Source organism: Mustela lutreola, chromosome X (assembly GCF_030435805.1).
Source record: "Mustela lutreola isolate mMusLut2 chromosome X, mMusLut2.pri, whole genome shotgun sequence".
NCBI classification, from domain to species: domain Eukaryota; kingdom Metazoa; phylum Chordata; class Mammalia; order Carnivora; family Mustelidae; genus Mustela; species Mustela lutreola.
In genome coordinates this window covers 50,059,460-50,084,640 of record NC_081308.1, presented here as the reverse complement: position 1 = coordinate 50,084,640, position 25,181 = coordinate 50,059,460, and the positions used below count along the sequence as shown (strand labels likewise).

Genomic DNA, 25,181 nt, shown 5'->3' with positions numbered 1-25,181 from the left:
CCACATACTCTTAGCTCCAATGGTATTATCTAAAATAAGGTTATGTTTTGGCTGGGCACTTTGTTTTGAGACATGTTGGACAGGAAAATCTCTAGGCTGGGCAGCTACAGACTTGGGTTCTTTCTGTTGAGAGATTATTTGACCTTGGGCTTTTTTTTTTTTTCCTTCTCAGTGTGTTTGGGCTTCCCTGTAACATTGGCATTTGGGGATGATTGGACTAAGTGGCCTCCAAGTTATTGCATTCGGTGATTTTGGGTGCCTAGAGGCACTTGAAATCAGAAGGGGAGGAACTGGAAAGACAAGTGAAAAGGAAAATGAAATCTTTATCAATGGATGATGGGGCGGGGTTGGAAATACCTGGTTGCTGGTATCTGGAAAAACTTGAGAATTTTTACCTAGCTTTATGGGAAGAAAACTGGACTATAGCAATGGAATGCTTTTTGCTTTTCCCCCCCTTTAAGGTGAGAAGGGTTCTCTAAAGCTAGTCTTTGAGCCAGGTTTGTGGCAAAGTAGGGTCATGAAATGCCACAATCTTCACCTCTGGGTGCCTGACAGACCCTTGGCAGAGAACCTTTGTGAATGTATGTGTGTAGGGTGTGTGGCAGTATGTTTGTGGGTGTGTATGCACACCCTTCTGTGTATATAGAGGGGAGAGGGTGCACACTCTTGAAAGTGGGTGGGGGTTGGTTGTGCTAGGAATGAGGAAAAATAGCAGGGCATGCATTGACTGTTCCATAGTTCTGAATGGCCTCCTTGTGCTAGGGCCTGTAAGGATTTGACCGGTGCCAGATTGGATGGGTATTTCCCCTACACTCCTCCAACCCTTCTACCCCACAGCCCCTTAGGCTAAAGGAGTCACTTGATTGAGCCCTTCCATCAGCAATTTAGCTGGCAAAATGGGTAAGCATTTTTCAAATTAACTTATCTCTAGGCAAATAAGGAGATGTTGCTAGCCAGATGGCAGGCCAACCAAGAGCAGCTAAAAGGGAGTTTGGGAAGTAGAGAACCAAAGTTGGCAGTATGACTTTTTACTTCTGTGAATCCTAAAGGTTTGGCATTTCTCCTTCAGACTTGTGAGGATATGCAAAAAGAGAAGAGTGGGAGAAAATGAAAAATGCAGCCCAGAAGAGTGGAATCCTCTGCATTTGACTTTTTATTCTTCCCTCTTCTGTCTCTTCTCCCTCTTCCATTTACTCTCCCCTCTGATACAGCCTCCTCTACCCTGCCCACATTCCTGCTGTAAGTGGGTGGTTGGTGGGAGAAGGAGGAGTAGGAAGAGAAGAGGGGTTTTCATCTCTGATTGTCCCAGCTTTTTCCAACTAAGTTTCTCGCTTCCTTACCTCTTCTCTGATTTCTTTGGGTAGAGGATAAGCTTTTGCTCTTAGAAAGGACAGAATTCCAGCTCAGAAATTTTCCCTCCCAGTTCCCCACCAGGGGATTCAAAAGCAGCCTGTTACCAGTATCCTAGCAACCTCCTGCATCACTTAGCTCCTGCTGAGCTCTGGAGCCCACCCTTTAAAAGGTCCAGGCACAAAGGGCTCTAGGGAAAGGGAGCTGCAGCCCAGCAGGACTTGGAGAGATGCTTTGGTGGGGGGGTTGGTGAACAAAGAAGAAACAAGATCCTCATTGCCTGCAAATGCCTAGAAAACACATCCAGAGAAGGTATATTAGCCTCATTAACCATACTAGCCTCATTCCAGTCATTGGGGCTCTTTATTGGAAAGCTCCTGGGTTCAAATTCTTTTCTCCTTTCTTCCAAATGTCTTCCTAAGATTAACTGAGTCATTTCACAATCTAGTTTTAGTGCAAGGAAGTCTGTAGATCATGAAAAATATTTTTTTCACCCTGACTTTTGGCTGAGGCAGAGAGGAGGTGAAGGGATAGTATGGTGGGAACAAACTGAGCAGTGCTTTTTCCCTATTGAGACAGCCCCTATCTGTCAGAACCTGTAACATCTACTTGTGTAATGTGCCCCAGTTTTGTCTGTGGCTTAGGGAACTCTGCTCAGGCTGGCCGCTATATGGAATTTAGGGGATTTTGTTTTTATGTCATTGGTTTCTGAGGAGTTTCCAAATGGGAAGGCTGGGCAAATTAGGAAGGCCATTTTGATTGTAAGCCTGGTGAACAGGTTGGGCTTGGGCTTGGCCTTGGCTGATTCTCTCATTCACCACTGTGTGTGATTAAGTATTGAGAGCTTCGAGATCCCAGTGAGCCTGTGGGTAAGGTAATTAGCCCTGTGGTGAGGCTTAGATTGAGAGTACTTGGCTATGAGCAAAAGGCACAGTCTTACAGTTGCAGTAACTTACAGTTACATGGGCCAAAGCATGTCCCCCTAGCCTTTGTCTGTTATCTTGGCCTCTGAGTGTTTGCTCTGGACAAGGACATAATTGGGAACTGAACCTGTTCTCCCAAAATAACTGCTTCCTTAGAAGATCTCATACTAAACTTCTGGATCCAGCCCCAGTTGCTTTGCCCCCTAAATGATATGGAGGTGAGGGATTTTATACTTTCTGGCTTTTATTTCTAGTTCTGCAACTTGTTTTAGGCCAACTGAGGCTCTGGCTTTCTAAGAATCCTTGATCAAAGTTTAGCTCTTCTGATATCTGCCCAGAGTGTCTTCTGTCATTAGGTGGGTCTAGCTCTCAAGAACATTTAGTTAAGCATGGTTTACCTTGGCATCAAAGTACAAAGTGGAAAAGCTATGAAGGGGAAGTGCCTAGAGGATAGAGAAGACTTGGGATAAAATCCAGTAATGACAGTACTAGTAATCCCTTGTCAGTACATGGGTCTGTGGAATTTACAAAGCAATTTCACATCTTTTCTAATTTTGTGCATCACATCACCCTTGTGAAGTGGGTAGGGATGATTGTTATTCCCTGTTTTACAGATGAGGTAAGTAAAGGTCAGAGATATTGGTGCCATGGACATAGGTCTGCCTTTCAAATGGAGAGTGGGGAGAGTCAGAGTTGATCATCCCCAACTAGTGTGAAGCTGAATGAGGTCAGGTGGAGAGGTAGGTTTGTGAGTCATTCCTGAAGTCATACTATCTCCCTCAGCTTACTCATATTTTTAGTGCTTTTTCATATTTTTCATTTTTATAGCAATTTTACACAGAATTTCTCATTCAATAAAATGACTATCTTAAATATACATCAGAAAATTTCTTTTAATCTTATGAAAACTCAGTATCTGGAATCTTTAAAGAGAAAGGAATGTGAATAGGTGAAGCCTAAAATACAGGATGGTTTTGAAGGAGCTGCAGTTTTCATCCAATTTCCTTTCCTCTCAAAATACTCTTATTTTTCTATATTTCTTTATGAAGTGGTGTTGCCCAGAACTGATTATACTACTATGCTACTCTAGGTGCTACTTGATCAGGATTAAGTACAAAGGGACTTTGATCTGTCTGTGAAATATCTAATAATGTTGCCTTCTACTGGTTCTCAATTCTTTCTGAACATTGAGATCAGTTGGGGAGATTTTAATATCCATTCCAAGTCCCCACTCTGAAAAATTCTGATTTAATTGGTGTGAGATAGGTCCCTGGCAACTTTTTTTCCCTAAATTAAAAATTGAAGTCTCCCCAAAGTAATTCAAATGTGCAGTCAGCATTAAGGGCCATTGTACTACCTTTTTGGAATGTAGGCTCAAACGCTTTGCTGTTCAGTCCAGTCTTCTACTCTGTTGTGGAATTGGATTTTTGAGACTTTTTTGAACCCAATTTATTAAATTTTATTTTGCTTGGTTAGTCCAGTCTAGCTTTTTATGGGCCTTATTTTTTTTTTCTTTATACTGTGCAACAAATTAGCAGTCCCTTCTAGCAGTACATGAGTTAAACTTTATTTCCATCGGTTTGTGTATTCATGCTTGGGGGGTGGTGGGCTAATTTCTTTTTTTTTTTTTATGCCATGAAGCAGATTAGCAGTTTCTTTTAGCATTGCATTATTTGGAAACTGAATAAGTACCATCTGAATTGGTGATTTAAAGAAATGTTCAACCATAAGAGACTCTTAATCTCAGGAAACAAACTGAAGGTTGCTGCGGGGGGTAGAGGGATGGGGCAATTGGGTGATGGACATTGGGGGTTATGTGCTATGGTGAGTGCTGTGAATTGTGTAAGACTGATGAATCACAGACCTGTACTGCTGAAACAAATAATACATTATATGTTAATAAAAAAAAAAGAAAAAAATAAGATGGCGTTCATTTCACCAGAGCCCCTTCTTGGAGTTACAGCCCTTTAATTTTTGTATATATCTGGTCAACCAGTGCAGAATCCACTGGACTGCCATCATTTATCCTACCAATGTGTAAAAAAGGAAAATGTGGCATGATAGATTTGTTGGTATGCTTTGTAGAACCTAGATGTATTCTAGGTTCGTGGTAATCATCTACCAAGCCAATGACCTCATCGGAAAAAGGGAGTATGTATCACTTGGCATTTTATTTTTAAAGACTTTATTTATTTGACAGACAGAGATCACAAGTAGGCAGAGAGGCAGGTAGAAAGAGAGAGAGGAGGAAGCAGGCTCTCCGCGGAGCGGACAGCCCGATGTGGGGCTCGATCCCAGGACCCTGGGATCATGACCTGAGCCGAAGGCAGAGGCTTTAACCCACTGAGCCACCCAGGCGCCCCTCACTTGGCATCTTAATCCTGGTAAATCTTATTGCAGGCTCCAGAGTTCCCAATTTCTTTTAATACCCATAAACTGTATGTTTCTCTTTTTCTTTCTAACTATGTTTCTTAACTGGGTCCATGATTTGCTGAAGGCCAGTGCCACAACTGTAGATTCTGTGTACCATCACTTTCTTTTAGAAAAAGCAGGACATGGGGCACCTGGGTGGCTCAGTGGGTTAAGCCTCTGCCTTCGGCTCGGGTCATGATCCCAGGGTCCTGGGATCGAGCCCCACATCGGGCTCTCTGCTCTGCAGGGAGCCTGCTTCCTCCTCTCTCTCTGCTTGCCTCTCGGCCTACTTGTGATCTCTGTCAGATAAATAAAAAAAAAATCTTAAAAAAAAAAGAAAAAGCAGGACATCATAGATATAGCTTTAAAGCAGAATATATTTGGCTTTCAAAATTTCAGGGAAATATTTGTGCATGTTTCACTTGGTTGGCTGAATTGTTTGTTTTTTTTTTTTCTTTATTTTTTGTCTATACATATAAATATTTAAAGAAATTTCTTTATATATGTAAATTTATTTTATTTAAACTCTATTAGCCAAATATAGTACATCATTAGTTTCAGATGTAGAGTTCAATAATTAATCAGTTGCATATAACACCCAGTGTTCATCACATCATCTACCCTCCTTAATGCCCATCACCCAATTACTCCATCCCCCTCACCCCCCTCCCCTCCAGAAAAACCTCATTTTTTTCCCCTATACTTAAGAGTCTCTTATGGTTGGTCTCCCTCTCTGATGACTTCCCAGGCTGAACTGTTTCTATTAACCCGTGGTTCTCAGGCCTGGCTGCACAGGAAGTTAACAAGACGAATTCCCAGAATCTCTGGGGGAGATCTGGTGAGGCCCTGGCATCAATATTTTTTAAAAGCTCCATGAGATGACAAGAATGTTCAGCCAGGGATGAGGATGACTGCTATGTTAAAAGGAAATGTCAGATCAGCCTGAATCTAGCTTATCACACACGTGAATAGGCAGGCTTTGCAGATGGTGAGATTTTATTCTAGGATTGTGGGGGCCTTGATGAATTTGCGGGGCTTGTGCCCACTCTAAAAAGGACTCAGTCCTAGAGAATGAGTAGTCTGGGGACCTATATGAATTTAAAATTATGAGTTGTGAGATGGTTTGAACCCTTTAGGAAAAAGAGCCCCTGTGCATTTGCTGTAATAGTGGGGAAGATCCTGTTCATTTTTGACTGACCTTGGGTAAATTACTTCTCCCCTTTGACATTTGGATTCCTCATCTTCAAATAAGATTAGGAGGATTAGTTGGTTTCAAAGATTTCTTCTGGCTCTAATGATGTGTGCTTACGTTGTGATTAATAAAAATGATCAAAATGATTAAGAATATTATTATTCAAAACCATCCGGTAATCCACCGATCCCTTATAGCAGATTTGGAATGCATAAGGTGATTTGGGGGGTAATAGACTTGCCTTCCTAATTTTATTTGGCTTAAGTTTCTTCTAAAACACTCAACTATAGGTTGTATTCATTGAGCACACAATAGTTGCCAGCAGGGAGGGGAGCCCTACAGTGAGCTGAGTGGCATTGGGATGCCAGTTTGAGATTTAGCAGTCATTAAAAAAACGTGTTGTGTGGATAATTGAGAACTGCCTGTTATAGATAAAATATCAGTCTCATAGCTCTGGGAAAGGAGAATAGGGGCTGGCTGTTTTGACAGCCCAGGACTCCTTCCTGTGGTATTTTAAGTAGCTGTTTATTTAGTTAATACCAATATTGTTAATAAGAATTTTTATTTTAACAAATAAAGTTCCCTAGTTACTTCATTGGCTACTTCCAAAATCAGGAAGTGGTTGAGGAAACTGAGGCATAAAGAGATTAAGTGACTTACTCAAGGTCACACAGTTCAAGAGGTGGTAGTTCTTGACCCAGGCCCCTTGATACCACATCTTGCAGTTCTTCTTCCAGTGTAGCCTACATAGTGGACCCTGGTCAGTATATGGTCATGACTCAGAATTGAAGAGGTTCCACTAACAGAGGAAGTTTAAAAGAAAGGAGAAAAGGGCTAACCTGGAGGAAAAAGGAAACATTAAAGGAGGGATGTGTTTGAGGTAAGTTCTTTCTTGTCCTTATCATTCTTCTGTGCAAGTTTCCCCTGACAAAAGTTGGCCATTTAGTCTTTCAGCATCAAGGTTAAGCATTGGTAGCAGAGGAGAGGGAAACTAATGCATCCATAGCAGAGACAGTATATGGAAGGCAGACCTTCAGTAGGGAATAAAAACACTGGAAGTGGCCTTGGGGCCCCTGGAAGCAAGCCATGGTCCTGTTCCTACCTTGCTGCCAGAACTTGATCAAGGCCCTTCCCCACTAGGCCTCAGTTTCCATGTCATTAAAATTGAGGAGTGGATTCAATAGAAGATCCATGTTCTCAAATGAAATTTGAGCCAGAAACTTCTTTTTTTTTAGGCAGAGAGACAGACAGAGAGAGAGATGAGGAGAAGCAGGCTCCCTGCTGAGCTGAGAGCCCCACGCGGGACTCGATCCCAGGCTCCTGGGATCATGACCCAAGCCGAAGGCAGAGGCTCAACCCACTGAGCCACCCAGGCGCCCCTGAGCCAGAAACTTCTATATAGAACAGAAAAAAGCAGAAGTCGTATGATTGAAATCAGCCTAGGACAGAGGTGAAGGACAGAGTCTAGAATTTCAGGTAATCATCTTGCCAGTGTAGACCTTAGTTAGTCACTAGGGGAATTGGGATTAGGAGAGCAGGGATAGCTCTGCCCAGTGCAGACAGACTGCTTGGAAGATGGGACAGCCCTGGGTGGGAGAGAAGGTTCAGGCAGAGATAAGAATACCTTGGAGATCGGCAGCATGCCTCTCCCTTTTCCATTTCCTATTTTACAAGTGAAACAATTAAGGGAAAAGGGACTTTTCCAAGATTTCAGTGATGGGCCTGGGATCCCAACCCCTCAAATCAGGACTTTATCCTCTGTAACATGCTACCTATGCTATAGGATGCTGGCTTAGTGCTCCTTTGGCTCTATCAGAGACCTAAATGCACTCTCAAGTCTGGCTGGAGAAAGCAAGCTGACACAGAAACTGGGAGAACAGTAGTATTATATAACCTACCAGAGGGAAGCAGGCCTGTCAGCAGACCTTGAGGTATCAGGCAGTGAGATGAGGTACAAAAGAGGAATCCTAGAATCTCCTACAGATTACATTAGTTCTCCCGAGGGAGAGAGCCCTGGATGCAGCACTGTGTTGTGCAACCATCTACCCTCAGGGTGCAGAAGAGCTCTGGGAATAGTTCTGGCAACTCTGATCTCTCTACCTGCCTGCCTTCATTAGAGGAGGGGGAGCCATGTACCTTCATGTCCAGCTGGCTGCAGGAAGGATATGCTAAGAGCCCACCCTCCACCCCCTTAGAATGTGGTGCCTAAAGACAGTAGCTACTTTTAGCTGTACCTCCCACAGCCTCTCTTCCACCCACTCTCTTCCTTCCTCCTCCTTCTGTGAACCCTGCTGGTTGGCAGGAGGGCTGGGCAGTAGTGGGTGCTTTGGTATTAGCAAAGAGGCAGACAAGGGAGAGCCAGGCATCCCTAGGAGTGGCTATGGTAGACCTAGTATAGTGGGAGGGCTCAGAACACACACAGAATTGAGAGACTGCTTTGTGGTTAAGGCCCAAAGGGAGTGGAGGGACTTACTAATTTCCTTTGCACTTGCAACCAGTGAGGTGTTTGTTTTTAAGAATATAGGTTGACATTGGGGAGGGTATGTGCTTTGGTGAGTGCTGTGAAGTGTGTAAACCTGGTGATTCACAGACCTGTACCCCTGGGGATAAAAATATATGTTTATAAAAAATAAAAAAATTATATTAAATATAAAAAAAAGAATATAGGTTGAATTGTGCAGGAAGGTTCAGGAAGATTTATTGAACAGAATGTACATAGACACTTTCTGTACTTGGGTTTAGAGAAAGACTTCTGGGGCTAGTGTTACTCACTTGATTCTTGACTCTCCTTCTTGAACATTTTTTTACACTGATCATTGGGTTTTACAGATTATCTCACTTGATCTTCTCTGTGGCCCTGTGAAGTAGGAAGGGCAGGGATTATCATTTTACAAATGAGAAAAATGAGGCTCAAAGAGTTATTGTCATATAACTGATCTGGGCTCAAGCTCTGAAGTTATAGTGCCATTTAACATCATTCCAGATAGCTATACCTTCTAGAAAAGGGGTATTGCATCTGTTCTTAATCTAATTCCTTCATTGTGGAAGCTGGGAAACTAGGCACAGAAAGAGAAAGAACTCATCCAAGGAAATACAGTATGTTTATAGTAGTACTGGAACTAGCACGTTGCCTAGTAAGGATGTGAGTTCCTGGACCCATGACTTACAAGCTGCTCTTGCCTTTCAGGGGTGGTGAGGGAAATCTGTATAGTGTGATGGGAAGCAAAGGGTCACTGAACTAGTAATCTATAATTTTTTAGCTCTGTGATCTTGGGCAAATTACTTAGCTTCTCTGAGTTAGTTTTCTTTTCTGCTAATTGGAGTCGAAAATCCCTGAGAACTGTCTGGGTCAGAAATCTCTATGTGACTGCTATAATGGAGGGAACTGATGCTCAGTAGCCCTTTACAAAGGTTTTGTTAATGAAATACATATGAATGATTTAAGAGAGCCTGCAAATGAACTCAGTCATTGGGTGACATTGAACAAATATCATTGTCTTTTTGCCTTCTCCATCACAGCATGAAGGAATTTTTTTTTTTTTTTGCTTCCCTCCCTTAAAAGTATAAAAGTCCTATGACCTGGCTCATGTCTTGATTCCTTGGTGGAAAGCTGGATTTTTTTTTTATATAGGGAGCTTTCTTTTATTTATCCTCAGCTCCATCTCCCCTACCAGTCCACACACATGCTGCTATGAATAGCAGAGGAACGTTTTCTCTCCCTGTCTCCTGCAAAGCTAAAAGAAGAGCTTGGAAGAAAGCCAGAATTAACTGTGTTTTTATTTAGTGCCTTCTCAAGTCCATCAAGCCAGAACCATCTAGGCACTTGGCAATTAAAAATCAATTCTTGGCCCCCAATTTCTTGGCTAGGATTTGTGATGAGCATTACTGAGTTTTCATGATATGATTAAGAGTTGTGTTAGAAATTTTACAGGCTTTTGACAAATGACCTACTTAGGACAAATCAACATTTTCACCTTTGCCTACATCATTTTATATGGAACATTCTCGTGGCTCTAGGGGTCTAGGTGAGAAGATAAGGACCATTGTATAGTCCTGCCACATTGGCCTTTTCTCCACAATGCTATGAGGTGAGCAAGGCCAGGATTATTTCCCATTTTATGACTAAGGAAATCGAAACTCAGAGAATTGCTCATATTGACTCAGATCAGTGCTGCCTCTTAAAAGCAGTGGTGTGCAAGGAAGAGCTTAGCATGTTATCAACCCATCCATACCAAATGGGCAAGGAGATTGTTCTAAAGATGCCTTCTGTACTTTGCTTCTATCTAAGTCTTGTTATAAAAGTTAGTCAGTAGCAGATAGAACCAGGCAGATGTCACTGGATAATTCTGGCTAGATTAGCATCGAACTAATTGGCAATTCAGATACATCTATTTCACCTATGGTATGTCCCCTCAAATATCATATCATCCAGAGATGCATGAGAGGCCTTGCCAAATGCAGAAGGGTGGCCCTAGAATTTATGCCCCTTCATGTTCAGTTTGGAAGTTTTCTTTCTGTGAGGTATATTTGGGATACACATGTGGAGTACACTTTTACATTGACATGCTTGGAGCACATACATTCGGTTAGCAATGGAGTACACTCACACTTGGGCATACTCTCTACAGGCAGAGTATATACACAAAGATACACATGATGCATGATTATGCAAATTTATGTGTGTGGACACACATGAATGCATATAAAGCACAACTGTACACCCAGATACATATGGGGCATGCTGAGATGCACATTCAGATGTGCTCCTACCCCCAGGACATACACTCTTATTCCTGAGATACACTTTTAAGGAGTTACTTGAACAAACCACCCTCCCCACATGAGACACATTTGAACACACCTATGGTACATACTCACATGCCCCACACATCTCTGTGGGACACACTTTGATCCAGAACATATGCTACCCTTAGGACCAGCTTGTTGTCACAGTTTTCCAAATAGGTAGAACAAGGCAATGGCCCCATCAGGAATAAAATGGATGCTTAAGATGGTATGTGTTATAGCAGGGTCTTCAAGGCAAACAATGTTTACAACTGAACTCAGATGTTGAACTAATATGCAGATGGAGAAGATAAATTTGCAGTGATCAATGCAGAAAGATATCCAGCTCTTCCATCCCCAGTCTACTTAACAAACCACCATGGAATAATTTGATTTTGAATAATGCCCTAGAAAACATAAAGTAACTGGGTATTAAAGCTTATTCTTTTCTTAGGAATGAAGTAACAACTTGGCCAGATCAAGTGTTTTTAAGTTGTGGGAGGGAGGATGCATAAGGGGTACAGAGTCCCAACTTCTGTTTCAGTGGTGGGTAGAGAAAACAAACACATTCTTTTTTTTTTTAAACTTTCATTGTGTTATGTTAGTCACCATAAAATACATCATTAGTTTTTGATGCAGTGTTCCAATATTTTTTTTTAGTTTTATTTCCATTTATTTTATGCAGAATTTACTATTTACTCCCGGGCTATAACTTTTTGTTTCTTCAATTTGTTCTGGGATATCATTTTCTTCTGTGCAACCTCCTCTTCTGGTTTAAGAACAATCTGCTCTTTTTCAGTAAGGATCATCTCAGTGTGGCAGGGAGAGCTCATGTATGGCTTAATCCATCCATGAGCCTTGTAATTTCTATGCTGCATCTTAGGAGGGTGGTTGTTCATCTGGGTATGCTCAATGACCAGAGAATCTTCATTTAAACCCTTAAGTTCAGTATTACTTTCTGCATTTTTAAGCATGTGCAGTAAAAATTCAGTACTCTTTTGGGGGCACTGGCCCTGTTTCCAACCCCACTGTTTGGCCTGGGCACACCTCATCCACCAACTCCACCATTGTAGCGATGGAATGGCACAGGGGTGCCTGCTTATGCAAACTGACATCTTTAAGATACTTGGTGATTTTTCAGATATGCATATCCTCGATTGCCTGGGCAGTTTCATGTATGTTCTTGAGGTTTGAACCTCTTGTTGTGATTTGTTAGGGTGTTCTGGGTCAAATGAATAGTGAGCCATTTTCAGAGATCACCCTAGGCCTCTTGAATAGCCACATTCTTAATGACCACAACCCTGCCCCTAGGCATAACAGCTTGAGCCATCTGGCCCCACTAATGAAGACCTGCTATTTTTAGAGTTTCTCAAGCCGGAAACCAGGTCGGGATGTCCTGGGGAGGCCTTTCTGGCCTTTAATAATCAAAGGCTGGAGCTGAAAGGAGAGAATCCTAGACTGGGTCTGGATTGAATGGTATGAAGCAGTGAAGAGGTTAGAGTGTGCCAGGTTTGCACCGGCAAACAGCAGCAGCCTCAGAGTCTGAGCAGGATACTGTTGACTGTCACAGCCTTATGCTCATTTCTCAACTTTGGACTTGAGATCAAGAAACATGAATTCCAGTTACTATTCTGCAACTTATAGTGTGCCTCGGTCAGGTTTCCCTCCTCTGTCTGGCTCTTATTTGACCTGCAGGTAAAACAGTCGGTATATCCCTCAGATGCTGGCAAAGAAAGAGTTGAGATAATGCTTTGCAGATGTACTTATTCTTTACCCACAAAGCTATACCTCCATCCCTAAACTAGTCTCACCCACCAACTACCAGGCCTGATCCTTCTCACAGTAGCCATAAAAAGAAAAGGGCGTTGAGGGAAGGAAACCTCATAGCACTGTTGTTGGGCAAAGTCATGCTGAAGTCACCCTCACCCTTACAGATACTTTTCAATGCTAGGTCAATCCTTTTTCAGAAAACAGGTTTGCAACATTTAGGTGATCATATAGTTTTGACTCCTTGGGAACCCTTGGCAGTGGGGAAAAGTGGAGGACATCAGGATCAAGGACTTTTTCCTGTACTAGGAAAAGCAAAGTCAGACCACCTGTACCTGCCACCTGCCAGAAGAAGCAACTTAGAATGGCAGTTCTGACCCGGGGAGAGTGCCTTATTCCATTTTGTACTCAGGGTCATTTCACCTGCTTTGCTGAAAGGGGGTGGGTCAGGAACTCTGTAGCTGAAGTTCAGATTTCTCTTCACCCCGTATATTGTAGGCAAAGTTCTTCTAAGCCTCAGTTTTCTGGTCTGTAAAATGGGCTTAATTATAAATCTCAGGATTGTTGGGTGCAAGAATTCATCATGGCAAAGGATAAGAAAAGTGCCTTGTAAAATGTTGAACATGTTTTGCTGCTATTTGGATTGTTAAGAATACATCCAGCTCATTATTACAGGTAGCTTAGAGGTAGTTCAGGAGCTTGTCTTTTCTTTATTTCTCACTCCTTCCCCATGTCCTTCTTTTAAGCCAATATTGGCTCCATTTTACAGACGGGGATACTGAGGACTAGAGAAGGGAGGGACCAGCCTGATGATGTAGGATTAGGCAGTGGTGGATTCAGGATTAGAAATCATGCTTTCAGATCTATCTAGCTTCAAGCTACCAGCCAGAATTCCAGTGCTAAAGGAAGCTGCCAGTAGCAGCTTAAGTTAATATATGTTAAAAACTTAGGTTTGTCTCTGAAACATAATGGTGGGGGGGGTGGCTATCTGGGCCCCAGCCTTCCCCAGCAGTACCCTGCTTCCCCACAAAAGACACACTGACCTTTTGTCCATTCTACAGTAGCTCATGTCCTACTCACCTGTGGGTTAGAAGCTGTGAAGTAATGGAGAAGATGCTAAGCTGTTGTGAGAGGGAGTTGTGTTGCCCATTTAAGCTACTTCATAAGAGTCCCTGAAGGCAGCTATCCTCCTTGGCTACTACCCCCACCTCCTCACAGCTTCCTGGGTACAGAAGCTTTGTGTGGCTGACCTGCATAAGGGTTTAGGCCAAAAGGTATCCGAGAAAATGTTTGAGGGTCTTGTTCTGTGGAGTATTTTGCCAGCTCTTGAGGGATAAGATAGTGGAAATCCAAGAACCAAAGCTAGAAAATTCCCTTGAGACAGGCTGATTCTCACCTGGCCTTGATGTGGACATTACATCTCAGCTGGGCTGACTTTTTCTCATTTAGTGTTTTTCCTTGTACACCACAGACTCTTGAGCTGGGCCAGATTTCCTGGAGCCTTTCTAGATTGTTTATTTTTGCCTTTCTGAGCCCAGGACAGATACATTAAAAAAAATTATGTTAGTCATCATACAGTAGTACATCATTAGTTTTTGATGTAGTGTTCCATGATTCATTGTTTGTGTATAACACCCAGGACAGATACATTGAGACTGATTGGTGAGAGGAAGGAGATGGAATAATCTGTGGAGCTCATGCCTTGGTGCTAGGTATTGGGGAAGATGGCCTTTTGTGTCTTCTTCATCTGTCCTGCCACTAATACATTATTTTCCTATGTCCCCCTGATTGGCTGTAGGAACCTAACTGAAAGTGTTGTTTTTCACTTGTGCTGCTAAAACCTATAGGATAACTTTGGTATGGTCCTTTCTAGGGCATTAGACAGTTTCTGGGGTGTGGAAACTAAAGGGAAAATGAGAGAGATACCTTCTGTTCTTCAAGTTTGAGAGACAAGGAGGTGAATAGGAAAGGGTGAGCTGCCAAAGTCCTGCCAAGAAGCAGCCACACAGTTTCCCTAGCTCTCTTGACTCTAGACATGTCCTTTTTTATTATTCTATTCTTGAATAAGAAATACATTTCTGTGGTCAAAATCTAAAAGATACCAGCGGGTGTACAATGGGAAGTCTCCCTCCTGCCCCTCCCCTCCAGCCACTTGGCTTCCTCTGCGGAGGCCACCAGTGAGTCCTTCCACAGAAATGTTTTATGAATATACAAGCGTGTATAGATATATTCATTTTCTCTTTTTTATGGTAATATATTCACTGTTCTATGACTTATTATACTTTGGATGTTCTTTGTCATGGAGAGCAGAGGTTAAGAGCACTGGTTCGAGAGTAAAACTACTAGTGTTTTGGTTCTGGCTCTATGTGACCTCCAGCAATCACATCATCTCTTCAAACCTTGGTTTCTTCATTTTTAAGATGGGGATCAAATAAGTTAGTTTATGTAAAAACTTAGATTTATCTCTGACACATAGTAAGCAGTCAGCCATATTTTATTATTATAAGAAAAGCATTGTACTATGAGTCAGGAAATCTTGGTTCTCTTCTAGCCTCTGCTCCTGGGATAGCTGAGTGACATCCTTTGGCATCCTTTGGGATATTTTCTTATCTTTAAAATGTAAGGTCTCATTCCTACTCTGCTTGTCTTCTAGAGTTGCTAGGAGGATCCAGTGAGCTCATGAATATGAAATGATGTGAAAGCAACTTAGAAACTGTAATGTGCTTAAGCACATGGAAATGGTGCTACTTAACTCTTTTCATAGAAGCCCCTTTGGATAACTTGAACCCAGTGGCCTGAACTGGGTGGAGAAGGCATTGCCCTTTCTTCTGATAGTACAACCCAAAGGTCATTCCTGAACTGGAGCTCTATTCTGGGTCAAGATAGTTCATGGCAAAACTCAAGAGTCAAGTTTTGTCTTTTGACCTTTTTTTAAATCTCACTTCATCCCTCTTCTGAATTCTTTGTTTCCACATTTTCTTTGCCTCCTCTCTGTTCCTTTTACCTCCTTTCTGTCTCTTGTCAAAACCTGCTTATAGCTTATTTTCAAATTTTTTTATTTAAATTCTGGTCAGTTAACATATAATGTAGTATTGGTTTTAGGAGTAGAATTTAGTGATTCATCACTTACATGTAATACCCAGTGCTCATTATAACAAGTATCCTTCTTAATACCCATTAAATAAATAAATAAAATCTATAATAATCATGATGATAACAACAACAACAATAAGAAGAATCCACTGTCAGTCTCTTGAACATGACATAGAGTTAAGAAGAATAGGTTCAAGTTCTAGCACTGTACTGGTTGCTTTGTTCCTCAGTTTACCTGGGCCTTCCTTCCTCTGCCCTCATCTCTTTCACCTAGCTTAAATAGTCAGAAGTTGTCTTGCATAAGCCTGGATGACCTACTTGAAGTTCTGTTGTTATAAGCACAACTACTTTTTATGCAAACAAAGACCCAATGCTATCTCTCCTAGGCCTTGAGTGTGGGTCTGATTGTGCTTGTGTCCTCTTTGACAGCTTAAGTTTAGATGTTACATCCATCCCTCTGCCAGAAGGGAAGCCAACTCAGCCATTTTGTCCTCTGGTGCCTTGTCCAGTGGCTGCTCACCAAACACCCCTGCCATCCACCATCCATTACTTACCATGTCTGCTGGAAAACCAGGATTGTGCTATACTCTGCTAGAGACATGGCCCATCCCTGAATAGGAATCATTGCTGACAGGGATCGAAAGCACTGCTTAGTGCTTTGGCCAATGTCTTTTCTCTCACTGTGAGTCAATAGGCAGAGGGAAATCAGTAAGCCACTGGAAACCATCTTCTGCTTTCCGATGGGCTCTTTAAATTTTTAAATTTTTTTTTAAAGATTTTATTTTATTTGACAGACAGAGATCACAAGTAGGCAGAGAGGCAGGCAGAGAGAGAGAGGAGGAAGCAGGCTCTCCGCTGAGCAGCGAGTCTGATGCGGGACTGGATCCCAGGACCCTGGGATCATGACCTGAGCGGAAGGCAGAGGCTTTAACCCACTGAGCCACCCAGGCGCCCCCGCCCCCCCCCCCCCCCCCCCCCCCCGCATGGGCTCTTTAAATGCAGATTTCCTTTTTGGGTTTTAAGGACTCCCTAGGAGGATATTACATTCTCTTTGAAAAGTCTCAGAGTCTTTGCAAATCTGTGTCCTGGGTGGGCATGCTTAATAGACTTCAAGGTGGTTTAAGTTGATTGAAATATATTTATTTTTCCTGTTCTCCAGATATAGGAGCAGGTCAAAATGCTCCTATAAGTGCTATTCCTGTTCTCACCACCTTAGAGCAGATGGCCATGTTTAAAGACCATATTAGAACCATTAGTTCTAACCTATCTCTCCCTCTGCTCCTCCCCCCACCTACAGCCCTCCTTCCCTTAGAATGTTTTAACACGACATCTGTCAAATGGATAAAAAATGACTTTCCTTTCTTCTCTCTGCCTTGCCTACCCACCCTCTAGCTGTGGTGTTTATGAATATGGAACTATACATGTGGGAGGCATGGAGGACAGATTCATCATGTAGTTCTAGCCCCCTCCCGCTCCCCTTCTGTAAACCTAGAGGATCCCCACCCCCACTGCTTCTTAGGAAATTTCAAGGCTGGCCTTCAGGTCACAATCCAAGAGAAGTTAAGGATCACAGGGCTGGTCCCAGTAGAACCACATGAAGTAATTCAAGAACCCAGGTTCAGAATCTTAGATAGGTCTAAGGAACCTCAGGGGTTGGGGTTTTTTTGGGCTTCCTGTCTCTTCCTTGGGTCTGGCCTGGCCATCTCTCAAGGTTTGAAGGCAACAAAGAGAAGCTAATGGGTGGCTGGAACTTAGTACCCACAGCAAGACAGCAAGTCCAGGAAGAAGATCACAATGCCCAGGGCAGGAATATTTTGGAGATGGAGCCCAGTCTGCCTCAAGAGACAGGAAGGGTCAGGGTAACCTCCAGTTCAAGAGGTATGCTTCTGACTCAGCTCATGGAGGGAGCATTGCTGAGTCATTGTTTCTTTGTTTTACTAATAATTTGTCTCAGAATATTAGAGTCTGATTTGAATAGATTGATCATAGCTCTTGGAAATTGCTTCTAGACTACAGCATAGAGATATCCTGCAAGGATTTTTCCATTAAGGCCACCGGGGACCTGAGGGCTGAAGATCAGGGCAGAGGTGGGAGGGAGTAGGAGTTCAAGAGAGCAGGTGCAGATAGCCTCTCAAGGTAGACTGGGAAGATTCTCCTGGACAAGCTACTGTAACTCCTTGGCTTGCCTGGAATCTAATACAAGGATAAGCCAGGAGACAGAGTTTCAGAGATTCTGATTTCTTCCAAATGATCCAGTGCAGTAAGAGAAAATTCTTGTATTTCAAACTTTGGCTCTAGTAAGTTTAAGACACTTGTTTCAATATGATGTATGATTCGTGATCACTTGGGCTGCTTTTTAGAAATTCTGTGGTGATTCTGAGCAGCAGGTCTGTGAACCACACATTGAAAGCCTTGTCTAATGTGTTCGAGACACTGGGGTGATGCCAAAAGATCCCAGAATAACTTGACAATAACTACTATTTCCAGTGTTTTGGGCATTCAAGCTGATGTTTATCAGATTGGGAGGTGCCCTGGGTGAGAGACTTCTCTAGCCAACAGGGGCATGCTTGATTGGTGGTCCAGAAACATGTCTTCTCGATCTGTCCAATCCTTGACCAATTGGTTGCATCTTCTCTAAAGGACTTATTTCTTCAACAAGACCAAACACTTAACATCATGAACTTTGGGGCAGTACCTGCATCTCACTGGGCCTGTCAGGTTGAGCTAGTGGCCGAAATTTCATTATCAGAACAGTCCATTGCTAAGGTCCAGACCAAGCAAGTAACTCTACTTCTTTCATATATGTTTGGTCACTTATAGCTAAGATCACATGTAATCTCTTTGGAAGAAGTACAGAAAGGTGTTATTCTTTGTCTATAATGAGCGAGAAAATTCAGAAGCTTATCTTGGCTTCCCAAACTTTTAGGTCCTGACAGGTATGAGTCGGCTTGCGACCAAATACATATTGGACTTTGGTTCAGGTGATCCATCTTGCTCTTGCTGAACCTGACCCTTATCTAGGCTCACCTTTCCAAATCAAGCGATCCAGCTGGGTTTTGTGTCTTCCAGGTGTTGCTGACACTAACCATCGGTCTTTTATTTTATTAAGATTTTATTTATTTATTTGAGAGAGAGGGAGGAGAGAAAGTGAAAGCATGAGCCGGGGGAGAGGTGAGAAGGAGAGGAAGGAGCAGACTACGTGCTGAGTGGGAGCCTGACATGCAGCTCGATCCCAGGACTCCAGGATCATGACTTGAGCTGAAGGCAGATGCTTAACTAACTGAGCCATCCAGGCGCCTCAGATCTTTCATTTTCTTAAAGTGAAAAATGGATGGTACAATGGGACATTGAAGCAAGCTGGTGCGCAGTGACTCACAAATCACACGAACAAAGTAGGGAAAAGTGATCCTGTCATGAAAAGATGATATTTGCATACTTCCTTTCAGTACATACATTTATTTATTTATTTATTTAGTTAGTTAGTTATGGGTGATAGCAACATCCAGGTTAAAGCTGAAATCAGCCAGGTGTGAATTAAGTTGTAGGGAAGAGAAAAATCCATTCTTGGGATTTAAAAAATATTCATAGTGGTGTTTTTCTTACCTGGCATCTTTTCTCCTTTCCCTGTTTTCTTTACCTGCCATCTTTTCTCCTTTCCCTGATGACCATCTTCAGCAAAACTAGCAGCCCACCCCACAAGCCACTTGGCCATAAATCCTATCAACAACAGACTGTCCTATAGACAACCTGGTACTTATAACGTAAATAATTTTCTTAGCCCCATAGTATGTTCTGCAACCTGACAGAGATGGTAATTCTGTTGTTGTGATCTGAGAACATGCCTGATTTTAAGGATCAGGTTGTAGAGACTAAAAACTGCTATGCATTATGAATTAAGCAGATTGTTTAGATCTTCCTAAGTGTACATCTGGTTGACAACTTGAATAAGTCCATATTGCCTTATTTTCTTCTTATCCTACTTAAAAATTAGTGAAAGGGCAAAGGAAGAAAGAATACAAACTGGAGTCATCAGGTGAGGGATTAACAAACAGTCAGATGAAGATGACACAACTAGCAAGAGGCAGCCTAAATCTAGTGTTCCTGTACTTAACCATGGCTAAGGCTTTGTCTGAGTCAGAGGCACGGAGGTAAGAGTACATCTGCCTGCAAGAGAAACAGTTTGGCTAGAGTGGAAGGTCCCTGCCAGGGTAAAGATAAAAGTTGGATCTGTAAGTGAGGCTTTGAAAGGTTGACAGGAGAGTTGTTACGGCTCTGGATAACTGGGATCCCACTTTTTTTGTATATTGGCAAGGCCTGGCATTGGGAGTTCTCCTTACATGACCCAAAATATCCTTTCTCAGATATACCAACCACTGAGGAAAACCTTTCGGTTAGGCAGGGAGCCCAACCTACAGGGTGGCATGGGGATCCCTGGGAAAAATGAGACATCAGGAGAGGCAAGGGTGAGCCTAAACTATGAAGGTCCAAGTGTGTATCTAAACCAGCAACATAGGCATCACCTGGAGACTTGTTTGAAATGCAACCTCTTGAGTCATGCTTAAGATTAACTGAATTAGGGGCGCCTGGGTGGCTCAGTCGGTTAAGCATCTGCCTTTGGCTCAGGTCATGATCCCAGGGTCCTGGAATTGAGTCCTGAGGCAGGCTTCCTGCTCAGTGGGGAGCCTGCTTCTCCCTCTCCCTGTGCCCCTGCCCCCAACTCATTCTCTTTCTCTCACTCTGCTGTTTCTTTCTCTCAACCAAATAAAATTCTAAATAGAGACCAACTGAATCAGACACTTAGACTTGGGGGGCCTGGTAATCTGTGTTTTAATAAGTCCTCCAAGAAGTCGAGAACTACTACTGAAGGTCATTCACAGGGTGGGCTGGTATCCCTGGAAAGAGAAACCAGCTGGGAGCCTTCTCTCTTTGCTTTCTTGGGGGAGATTGGCAAAAGCCAAGCTATAGACTTCCTCCTTTTCCTCAGATTAAAGAGGCTTCAAAAAGGACTCCAGCCTAGCTTTCCATCTCTCCTTCCCCAACTCCCCCAACCCCTTCCTAGCCTTTTCCAAACTCTACTACCTGTTTGCCATCAAATTCCCTATGGTCTTTACCTATGAGACTTTATGTAATCTCATTCCTCATTGCTCTGCCTCAAATGCCTTTCCTTCTCCCTCCCATATCTGTTACAATCCTACCCATTCTTTAAGGTCTATCTTCAGTGTCACATCACATGTTCTCTTGTTGTCTCCTTGATTTCCTCCCATTCAGTTTTATCCTCTGCTATTTTTTATATTCCACATGTGAGTGAAACCATATAATTGTCTTCCTCTGACTGACTTATTTCATGGAGCATAATACCTTCCAGTTTTAATTCACTTTTAAAACAACTCAGAGGATAGGCATGTAACATACCCTTATTTCTGCTTATATTTGTAATTGGAGACTACAGGAACCCCATACAGCTACCAGCCTCTTTCGGATTACTCTTCTCTTATGTCTGCACACATATCCATCAACTCTTTGTTCAATATTGTTTAACAGGTAAAGAAACTGACTCAGTGGGACCATAATTTGTAAGAGCAGATACTCTAGAGCCATACTGTAGCTGCATTTGAATTATGTCTTTAATACTTATTGTCTGTGTAAATTTTGGAAAATTATTTAATCTCTCTGAGCTTCAATATCCTCACCTCTAAGATAGGAATAATAATACTATTTCCTCAAAGAGCTACTCTGAGGCTTTAATGAATTAATGTGTGTGAAGTTCATGGACTAGTGCCTGACATATAACAAGTACTCCATACTAGCTAATAACATCATCATCATTATCATCACACCTTTAGCAAGTAGCAGAGGAAGGTCTTAAATACAGGTGTTCTTTTCTACCTTCTCTATCTATAGTGTTACTTTGAGGAAAGCATGGTCTAGGAAGCTGGCCATCTGATGACTGCAGGCAAGTTCTCTTGCTATATTGTACCTGATCTATGAAATGGCTTAAGGGTGACAACCTTTTAAATGCCATTTAGTTCTGACTGCTTTTGATTCCAGGTAGGCCCTGACAACAGGATTACCAGTTGGATTATAGTCAACGTATCCTAGATTGTCCTTGTCTAGGGTATAGCTGAGCTCTGTGATCTGAGGGCTCAGGCAGATCAGCTGAACTAAATGGGGACAAGAATGAGCCCACTGCTGCCAGGAAAAGCCAAACATGAAGTTGCTAAAAAAGATGACCACTATAGAAAGAGCACAGGCAGTGGAATCAGCCTAGGGTACCTCAGACAGCATCACAGATAGCATCCTGAGCTGAGGGCTGAACTGATGCCAAGATATGCTTGACCTTTGGTTAAAAAGCCAAGGTAATAATTTTAAGTCACAGGCTTTCATGGTGCTGTGGGTTGGGGCTGTATGTACTTATTGAGCTCTAACAACACCAGTTGGAACCCATCTTTGGTAGAAGAGGGAAATTTTTTAATCAAGATTTATGTTATTAAGGCCAGCTACCAGCAATTCTCCACTGAGACCAGAACAAGAACAAATTAAATTTTAGTGCAATTGGAAGAAAGCAGGTTCATCATAAAACAAAACAAAACAAAACAAAACATTTCATAGGCAGGACAATTGGTGACTAAAGGTGGCTGTCCATATCTCTCTCTTTGTAGTTCTTTACAAATAGGAGTCATCTGGTTTCTGATATTATGGATGGAGTTCTAGGAGTTCCCTGTAGCATTGATAGTATGGTATCATGGGTATTAGAACACATGCAATCAGAAGGCCAGGCTCCATAATTTATTACTTGTATGATTGAACAAAGGACAGGTCACCTATCTGAGCCTTTTAGTTTCCTTATCTTTAAAATAGGGGTAATAGTGAGGCCTAGTCATTCAGTAAGGATCAAGTGGTGAAGTAGATATGAAAATACTTTATAAATAGTAAAGGATGAGATACTTGAAAGATAGTGTTATAAAAGACCCCATTGGAAATCTCATTTGCATCTGTGCTGAGGAGCTCCCAGTATGCCTTACCTAACCAACATAATTACTTAACTAAGTCAAAAGATCAGTACGTGAGTGTGTTTTCATATGTATGTAATGTGTTAATTTCATAACCATGGGTTATCCTCCAGTTGCATGCTTCATATTCTTTCTCTGTTGTTTGAACTGTTTTGTCTTTGGTCTTGTGGAGCTACAGTTACCTTGGGGAATCAGTTCTTCCTCAAAGCAGACTGATAGAAAAATTGACTTCTAGAGAACATGTTCAGAAATTTAGTGCTAGAGAAAGAGTTCTTGAATCTTTTGCCTTGACAAGCCATATGTTCTTTGTCCTGGGATCTGTTTCTCCGAATGTCAGGAAGATTGATGGCCTGTATAGGTTGGAACCAGTTGGGGAAAAAGAACAAACAACACAGGGATCAGGATGGCAGCCAGAAATAGAGGCAGACTCTTCCTCCATCTTCATCACTATCACTGTGCTTAGACAAGTGTTATGAGTTCGTGTGTGTGTGTGTGTGTGTGTGTGTGTGTGATGTGGTAATGGGATAGATGTCTTCCTGTTGTTTGCTGTAGCCCAGTCCCACTTGTCACAGACTTTAATGACCAGGGTTAAGATCTTTGCACAGCCCCTGCCTTGCTGGGTGATCATGAACTCTCCCCTTAAATTCACTGTTGGCTCAATTATGCCATCCATCAAATGCAGGATTCAATCTAGACTCCTTATTTATCTCATAGAGTGGTGGTAACAAATCACTGAGTGAATTTGTGACAAGGTTGAGTTTCTTGGAAGCAAGGCATCACAGAAAGTCATATTCTTTCATACCCATGACCTCTCTGGATGGCATCATGTGTGGGTGAGAACAGGACACTGCAGGACTGGAGTCCATTGTGTGTGAGGAATGCCATGGTCTGTAACCCCTTGAGGGTGGGGTACAGTGGTGTTCAATAATGTACCACCAGCTCTCAATTGGTCAGTTCCAAGGAGGAGAAGGACAAGGGGGAGAACACAGGAAATTTAGAGCAAATATGTTTGAGTTTCATTTTGGCCTTTGATTTCAACCTCTTCACCCATTCCTGGCACTGAACTTTCTTTTTTTCTCTGGGGAAAATGCTCATGAGTAGGAATAAAAACATGAGGCCTGTGTAGTCCATATTCACATTCTGGGCCATTCCACCCACTGGCTAATGGAGAGTTGACAAGTATTGTTTGTCTTGTGGTCCAGTGGAGCTTGTGCTCCTAGTGCCATCTCCCTTTCCCCAACCCTTCACCACCAGTATGTCAGTATTTCCATAACTACTAGAGTTCTGTGGGTGGGGTAAGGGGCAGGTAAGGTAGCTAGCTGTGTGGACTGAACACATTCTCATTTTGTCTCCTAAGCTGATCACTGGAGATTCCATCGTTAGTGCTGAGGCAGTATGGGATCACGTCACCATGGCCAACCGGGAGTTGGCATTTAAGGCTGGCGACGTCATCAAAGTCTTGGATGCTTCCAACAAGGATTGGTGGTGGGGCCAGATCGACGATGAGGAGGGATGGTTTCCTGCCAGCTTTGTGAGGGTGAGTGTCAGCCTTCACTCTCCTCTCTCTTCAGCCTTCACTTTCTTCTCCTGTCTCCTTGGCTACCTACCCTTGACTTTCCCCTCTCCAGCCTTTGTTCTTCTCATTTCTCTCCTGGTGCCTCCTCTCACATTTCCTTTCCCTTTTTTGGTCTTTTACCCAAGACATGGGCCTCCTTTAATCTTTCCCCTCTAATTTTGAATTATTTTCTTTTTTTCTCTTTGATTATTTTAACAATCCCCATATTTGTCTGTCTCCTGCCTCCTACCTGTTGTGACTTTGTACAAATCACTTCCCTTTTGGTCTGGTTGGTTTTTGAAGACTCTTTTAACCCTATATTGCTGTGAACTTACATTTTTTATCTCTCTTCCTTTCTGCTTTTATTATTTTCCTTGTCTCCCCTCTTTTGTTCTTTCTTTTTATAGATCTCTCTCTTCCCTTCCCCTCCCTTCTCACTCCCCTCTGCCTCCTTTGCCTTCTTTTTCTTATTTAGGGAAGTGTGAATACCCCCATGTGTTGTCTTCAGCTGTTAATATAAGACTGTTGGCTCCCTACCCTCTCAGAGGCTACAGTTTACTGATTGCAGATTTTACATTGAGTCAGGTGTCTGGGATCTAAAATGTATTGAGGGTGGGAAGCAGGCAACTTGATAGTGCTTAAAAGACCTTGGCCCTTTTGACATTGTGCCATGAAGAACCTGGCCTTTAATGGAACAGGCTCTTGAGAAAGGGCTCCTTAGCAGTTTCTGTTTCCTCTAGGTCACCAATTGGCAAGATACTACAGGGTAAGAGCACTGGCCTGGCATCCCAGCTCTTACGAATTATGAGCTAGAATCTGTTCTTTGGTATTTGTGAGCTCTGATTTTCCCCACCCACAAAATGGTGTTGATAGTTCTTTAATCCCAGTGGATATCACAATGAATGAGATCATGCACATGGAAACAACTTTGTAGCAGTACAAGTACCCAAGCTACATCAGGATGTCTTATGATCATCTTTACCATATCTATCATCTTTTGTTAGTATCTTCTGTAGGATACCTGATGTCAAACAAAAGATGAGAGTAGTTTGGGCTCTTGGAAGATGAAGGGCCTCAAGACTACAATGATGATA

General features: G+C 42.4%; 1 protein-coding gene and 1 pseudogene across 9 annotated transcripts in view; one reads left to right on the top strand and one right to left on the bottom strand.

Moving 5' to 3' along the window:
• The window catches only part of ARHGEF9 (Cdc42 guanine nucleotide exchange factor 9), a 213,002-nt gene that overhangs the window by 42,574 nt on the left and 145,247 nt on the right, over positions 1-25,181 (top strand). For 6 of the 9 annotated variants that reach the window (XM_059157426.1, XM_059157431.1, XM_059157430.1 and 3 more), the window contains exon 2: positions 23,890-24,069. The exons of the other annotated variants lie outside the window; for them this stretch is intronic. In XM_059157426.1, the coding sequence (XP_059013409.1) occupies positions 23,890-24,069 (180 nt within the window). The remainder of the gene's footprint in view (positions 1-23,889; positions 24,070-25,181) is intronic. 9 annotated transcript variants of the gene reach the window in all.
• Positions 11,358-18,611, bottom strand: LOC131822082 (large ribosomal subunit protein uL22-like; annotated as a pseudogene).